General features: G+C 44.9%; 1 protein-coding gene across 1 annotated transcript in view; it reads left to right on the forward strand.

Moving 5' to 3' along the window:
* Positions 1 to 7,425, forward strand: part of EML1 (echinoderm microtubule associated protein like 1) — a 90,256-nt gene that overhangs the window by 39,330 nt on the left and 43,501 nt on the right. The window contains exons 5-6 of the mRNA XM_018561085.1: positions 2,316 to 2,450; positions 5,853 to 5,881. Of these exons, the coding sequence (XP_018416587.1) occupies positions 2,316 to 2,450; positions 5,853 to 5,881 (164 nt within the window). The remainder of the gene's footprint in view (positions 1 to 2,315; positions 2,451 to 5,852; positions 5,882 to 7,425) is intronic.

Genomic DNA, 7,425 nt, shown 5'->3' on the forward strand with positions numbered 1-7,425 from the left:
TGGACAGGGTGTGCAACTCCGGCCCTCCAGCTGTTCTGGAACTGCAAGTCCCATGAGACAATGAAGACCAAGGCTAGGTTCAGATATCAGCGATCCAGGGACGCGCGATCGTGCACGATTGCTCACAGCGATTGCCGCGAGGCCCCATTGGTTTCAGTGGTGTTCTATCCATGCGGCAATCGCTGACAAAAGGTCCAAGTACCTCTTTTTGCAACACGCACCGCGCGGCTTTTTGAGCCGCGATCACGCGCAATTGCACGGGCGGTATCGCGGTAGCACAGGGCGATCTGTCTGGGGCGCCATTAGAAAATAATGACACCGCCGGTAGTCTGCGATTCTGTGACCGCGCGGCCGTCCGCACGGTTTCCTGTACGATTGCCGTGCGGTCTCGGATCGCCGTAGTGTGAACCTAGCCTGACAGTTACAGCCATGGCTCCCAGAGGCATAGTGGGATTTGTAGTTCGAGAACAGCTGAAGGCCGGATTTGCCCACCCCTGCCCTGTTACTGTCATTTCATACCTCACATTAGGTCCTTTAAATCTGCGGCATTCATTGAAATAATACGCACGATTCCTACCATGACAACCCTCATGTAGGCACTTCCTGTTAAAAGTGACAACGCTGTGTTTTCTAATTGTGCTCCTGCGTTGTCACACTGGCTTCTGTTTAGAAAACAACAATTGTTCATTTCAACTGACATGACGCAGGTTTGGTTTGCTGTCACTATTAGGAAACCCGCTCTGAGAACTGCCATGCAGACTGTCACTGGCGTGCATATTATCAGGAAGAGGCTGCAGGATAGCAAGAGCACTGAGATACAACAGAGGCTAAAAGATGACAGATATTTAAAGAAGAACTTCAGGCAAAACTTTACTTCTCCCTTGCAGCGTGGGGGTACCTCTGCACTGCAAGGGTTTTATTCTAGGTGCTAAAAGTTATACTGGCTTGCTCTTACAGCCTTCCAGCTTCGCTCCCCCTCCGCTGCAATGGTCTAAGATACCGTCCAAAACACAGTGTATAGGACATGAGCGCGCCGAGGGACACATGATCGCTGCAGCCAGTCGGTTCTGAGGATCAGGTGAGTATAACGTTTTATTTTTTCCCCTAGACCAAAACAAGCACTTAAAGGAGAACTATGAGGCGAGTGATTTTCACTCAGCCTCATAATCTGAACCGACACGTGACAATGAAACTGTCACAGGTCGGCTCAGTAGATCGGGAAGTGAGTGAACACATACCGTCGTTCGCTCACTTCTCAATCCTGTCCCTGCAGAGAGCCGTGACTGTCACTCACGGCTCCCTGCAGGGATCCTTCCCTCCCCGCTCCAATCCTCTGGCGCTGACTGGCGGAACGGACGGGGGAGGGGGCGGGCACAGATGGCTCTGCCTCTAGATAGGCAGAGCCAGCTGTTAATCACGCAGCTGGGTGGATCTAGACAGTGATGTCGGGATCAGTTCCGGCTGCGGCGTCTCAGTACACCGCGATATACTGAGCTTTGGGTCACGGGAGGTCGCTAGTTTGTGTCCTCCCGTGACCCTTAAGAGAACTGTGGGGAAAAACCCTGATCCCATAGTTCTCCTTTTAACCCTTGCAGTGGGGCTACTCCTGCACTGCAAGGGTTTAGAAAACTTTTGCCTGGAGTTCTTCTTTTTAAAAAAAAAAATACGAAACAATTGTTTATGATGCACAGTGCTTCAGGAAACAACGTGTCATTTAATTGGGGGTTTACATATACTTACCAAATTTTGTTGCCATGTGGACATTGTAGAACCAAAACAACATTCCATGGAGACCTCATGACATCAAGCCAGTTCTAGGTGCAGTGGAAACGATAAAACTTTGTATAAGAATAATACAACAATAAGGTAATGAGGCGAATTTATCAAATCTGGAGCAGCTGTGCATGGCGACCAATCAGCTTCTCTCTTTCATTTTCAAATCCCAAACTGAACAAACTGAAGAGAGAAGCCGATTGGTTGCCATGCACAGCTGCTCCAGATTTGATAATTTCCCCCCTTTGAGTCTTGTTTATACAACCCTTTATTTTCTGCCCGGGGTCATAATATCAACTTATTAAAAGCTACTTGGTAATACCAGCCTAGCAATTGTATAACCTTGGCTTAGCCTTGGCATGTATGATCTCTATCCTGAGGCCCACTTGGCTTTGCTTATAATGGGGTGCGATGCCTATTATAGTCTTTTTGTGTTGTCTTGTGTTGTCTAATGTGCAGTTTTTGTTTTATTGAATGTATTATATATCTAATGCTGCTCGCCTCATTTTCTTATATCAGTCTTTTGCCTTGCTTCCTTTCAGTAATGTCAAAAGAACCAACTCTACTGAACGTGTTTCTCCTGGAGGTCGGAGAGAGAGTGCTGGTGATGCCAAAAGTAGCCGGAATCGCGCCGGGTCCACAAGCAGCTCTTCCAGCGTCAAGAAAAACAGTGAGAGGTAGGAGATTAGGTTTATAGAAGATTAGGTTCAGGGACTCACAACAAGTGTCGACAAATAGTCTGACAGATCTGCTTAGCCATACAGGCTGTTTTTGTGCAACGATCACATGTTTGGCATTAGCTTCTTTCTGGCTAAATTAGAACTCTGGGGAAAATATTATTGACCCTTGCAGTGGAAAATAAGGAGGAAAATAAGTTATACTCATCCGATCATCGGAGCTGGCCGGCTGTGACAGAGCACCCTCCTGCTGGTCTCTTCCTACGCTCCAGCGATGGTATGTCACTCGGTGTCCTTACATCCTATACACTATGTATAGAACATGATGACTGGGGGATCCTCACACTGCTGCAGCGGAGGGGTAGAGAGGCTGGAAGGATGGGTTTTAAGAGCAAGCCATCTCACAAACGGGAAGCCGGCCTAGAAAGGATGCTGGAGTGAGTGCATGTAGACAGGAAGTTGATGGAGGTCATTAGCAGCACTGAGATAAAAAGGATTACAAAAAAAGGTGAAAACTGTATGTTCAGAACAAAAACATGGCAATTGTTCATAATTCACAAACCTTCAGCAAACTAAATGTCCTCCAGTTAGAGTTTTAGGGGGTTATTAACTTAGCTGCTGAAGGCGGCCGAGTGAATAACCAAGCCGAAGTGAAGTGAGCCGAACGCTGTTCGGATACTCACTTCAGTCTTGTACGGCTGATATCAGCCGTATATCAGCTGCTTCGGCCAAAGTGCAGAAGGAGTTCGACTCAGCCAATCCAACATCTAGATCCGCTGAGTCGAAGCTCCAGCAGCTGATTTCACGGCTGGCTCCGCCCAGTTGTTATTGTTTAATGACAGATCAGCCTCCCCAGGTCATTTGGGGACGCTGATCTGTCATTACAACTGGGCAGACGAGCCGTGAGATCACGGCTGGCTCCGCCCAGCTGTCATTTGCAAGGAGATCGGTCGATTTCGCTGACCTTTCTCCACGCCTTGGCTGTCACTTCGGCTCAGTCGTGCCGAAGCATATGCCTTCGGCTTGGCTGAGCCGCTCGGCCGCCTTCGGCTGCTGTACGGGCTATAGTGAATAGCCCGTACAGCAACCCTTCGGTTCGACTGAAGTGAGCTGCTGGATCCTTTTGGCTCTTTAGTGAATAAACCCCTTACATCTACATTTAATGACTGCGACATCCTCTGATCCAGAGTTCAGAATCTCTGCTCCGTGACACATCTGATGGCGGATTATTTTAGCTATGTGTTACAGACCCGTCATGCCGAGAGTCGAGATGTTTTGCAGCATTCTTGAAGAGCATACTTGTTAATTCCGTTCACTGCCGGCCAGAGCGAGGATTTTATTTTTAGTCTGGAATTCGGATGTTTCCTGTACTGGAATTTCCCCCGAGATTGTCCATTATGATTTCTTTTAAATACATCAGTTCACGTCTAGCGAATCTTCCTTATCTGGGATGTACAGTTTACAGTGTCATGCAATCAGGAAGTCGGCTGTCCGTGTGTTTTATAAATGTTGTGCGTTGGTACGGGTGTCCTATTGTGTATGTAACGTGGATTGCTGGATGACCGGGTACTTTTGATATACAACAGGGAAGGGAGGAGACCAAGTTCACATGCATGCTAACAATTTTATTAAATCAGACCAGATCCCAAAAATGAACTTTACTTCCCCTGCCTCTGACTTTTACAGAAAAACAAAACTTGATAGACCAGCTGGAATTTGCACAGTGGGTGGTCCTGTCGGCATCCTTCCGTCCAGCATCCTTCAATCAAAATATTGAAGAAGCTGGATGGAAAATCTTCAGGTGAACAGTGAGGGCAGACAATTAGGTGCCCTCACTGTTCGAGTATTCTGACAGTGGTACACTCGCCGCTGTCAGAATACAAAGGACACAGCAGGAGATTAGTTTGTGGACAGAGGAATCTGTTCTATTTTTTTTCGTTCCAAAAAAAAATATAACAGTGTCTGGTCAACCTAAAAGCCCTAAAATCCTTAGCTGGAGCTGGCTCACTCCGGGTCCCACCAGCCTACTGCTTCTCTGATGCTTCCAGGTTTGAGTCACCGCCAAGAGGGAGAAACGCTGATTTGGCTGCTGCTCAGACACTGACGGTATTAGGACATGCACTGAAAGTGCATTTTTTTTTAATGAAGAGGTTGTCAGTTTGGTACCTGCACTTTCAACATATATGCTGAACCATTATTCCTTTTTCCATCATGCCACCAAAGATGGTTGTTGTTACTTCTGATGAAGGGGGATTCGCAAGCCCCCCAAATGCCCTCCTCTGTGGGTAGTAGCTAGTAAAAAAAGCTAGTAAAATCCCAGCTGGCCATATGCAAATGTAGCTGACTTTAGCAACTTGTACATGTAAAGTAATCCTGTAGGTGTAACATATTGGTCAGCATGAGTGAAAGTATTGTGAGTGTTCTGTGTCATTAGAACAGTACCAACCCCTCTGGGTTCCATCTGGTTGTTTCTTTTTATGACAGGTTTACTTTAGAGTGGTCATGCAATCTGTAAGTTAACGCAATCTCCTCTACCACATAGTTGTTACCATAAGATGCCAGATTATACATCCTGGCTGAAATACCGAAGTGTTTATGCAAACACTGACTTTCACAATGTCAGCATTTGCATAGGGTAAGGCATGCCCCTAACTGCTGTGATAATTCATGGCCCTGGTAATGGGCTGAGCCCTATCCCTGATGTCTGAGCCCAGTCAGGTGGCGAGAGTATCCTGTGTACTTTTCTGCTGCATGCTTTGGTGGTGGTCGCTCTTGCGTGAGCATGTCTCTAACACCACATTTTCCAAGTTCAGCTTTGGTCAATAAGGGGAAGAGCTGCAGTTTTAATTCAGCATAATCCACTATTATTCCATTCCTTTCTAATTAGGAAGCCGGGCGGTGGGTGATGACCCGCAAGCCGGGATCCCTAGGAACAAATGAAGCCAGCTTCCTAGCCAAGCAGGGAGGTAGATCCTAATGTGCCACCCGGCTTCCTGATTGGCTAGGAAGCTGGCTTCACGTGTTGCTAAGCAGCCTGGCTTACTAACCAATCGGGAAGCTGGATGGCACGTAATGACCCGCATCCTGATTGATCATGAAGCCAGGCAGCCTCTGAATCCGGTGTTCTTTCGCTAGAACACCGGCTTCACAGGCAATCAGGAAGCCGGGCAACGGGTCATGATCTGCCGCCCGACTTCCTGATAATCAGGGCACAAGGAACTTTTACTCGGTATCTGCAAGTACCAAAAAAATATTGCTCCTCTTTCTCGATACCAAAAAACCTTTATCGGTGCTTCCCTAGTCTAAAGAGATTGCAGACTTTGGTAAAGTTCTTTATTTTATATACACAAAAAAAATTCAGATTTTAATTTTTAACTGTGTCATCTTTTAACTGTTTTTCAGCAAACCCAAAGATCCCGTCTTTAGCGCTGGTGAGTACTTGTATTCCTTTTTTTTATGTTACATATATTCAAAATCCTTGTGGGTTTTATTTCTATTATGTGGCCACTGGATAATTCCACCTGTGTTAGCATGTTGGACTTCCCAGTTCAAAACCATGCACATTAATATTGAGACCCCCCCACACACTCCTTTGCGGGTATGACAGTCTCTTCTCGGGAGGCTTTCCTCTAGATTTTGGAGTGTGCCTGTGGGAATGTGTGCCCATTCAGCCTAAAAAGCATTTGCGAGGTCAGGTGCTGATGGTGGCAGGGCCGGCCTTAGGCCTTTAGGCGCCCTGTGCGAGAAAGCTTTACAGCGCCCCTCAGTGAACTCACCCCTCAGTGGCCACACCCATTTATTACCCATATTTTTGGTAAAATATAAAAAGCGGGGTCACGTCGGGTAAATAGACACCAAACATGTCATGCGTTAAAATTGCACGCACCCGCGAAATCGCAAAAAATTACCATGCCCAAAATTGACCATAGGTGACGCTTTAAAAGCTTTTACTGCTCATCAGTTTAGTGTTATCAGTGATTAATAGCCCTACAATTATTGCTCTCATTCCGACGTTCGCGGCGATATGTAACATGTGCAGGGACCAAATGACTTGTCACGTACACTGTACGTGACGAGTTATTTGCTGCTTTAGAGGGCTGTTAATCGCTGAGAATCAGCTTTTAACATTCATTAATGGATGCCCTTACTACAGAGGCATTCATTAATGAAAGGGTTAACCTTTTTCAGACACCCGATACCTTAATATCGGGTGTCTGAGAGTCAAAGCAAAGCGGACACAGATGCCGGCTTTTGCCGGCATTCTGACAGCTCGTATAGATCGAGAGATATCTCTCTCAAGCTATACTGGTTTTTTTTTTTTCTTTCATGAATAGATACAAAATGTGTCTATTCCTACAATGTATCTATTCCTGGAAGAAGAATGTTTGTTTGCTGATCGTTGTTGCAACAATCAGAAAACCTTTAGTGACAGCTGAATCCTGAACTGCTGCAGGATCAGTGTCACTAACTTATTATCGGCTGTTCTGAAGTTTGAAGCAGCCTGATAATAACCAAAAATTTATTAATTTATCAAGCAGTAATAGTGAGATTAATTCACAATGACTGCTTGATATAATAAATAAAATACAATTTTTAAGTTTAAAAAAAAGTGAAAAGTGTAAAAAAAAAAAAAAGTGTAAAAAAAAAAATGTGTAAAAATAAAATAAAATAAGGGACAAATAAATGAATGTATTTATTGCATTTTTTTTAAGCTTTTTTTTTAAGCTTTTTTTTTTTAACGTTTTTTTCTCTTTTTTTTTATATTTTATTTGTCCTAAGTGAGGCGTTAGGGCTACATATTTAAATCACATATGTGTGTCTATCTGTCTTCTAAAAAACAATATATAATATGCGTGGGTGCACTTTGTAAGAAAGTATATTACTGACGTGGAAGAATCACACAGCAAAAATGTCAAAAGTGTGTCAGTCATTTACGAACAGAAACTAAAAACAAGCTCAGTCATGAAGGGGTTAA

This window comes from Nanorana parkeri, unplaced genomic scaffold (assembly GCF_000935625.1).
Source record: "Nanorana parkeri isolate BGI_ZX_2015 unplaced genomic scaffold, ASM93562v1 scaffold499, whole genome shotgun sequence".
NCBI lineage: Eukaryota > Metazoa > Chordata > Amphibia > Anura > Dicroglossidae > Nanorana > Nanorana parkeri.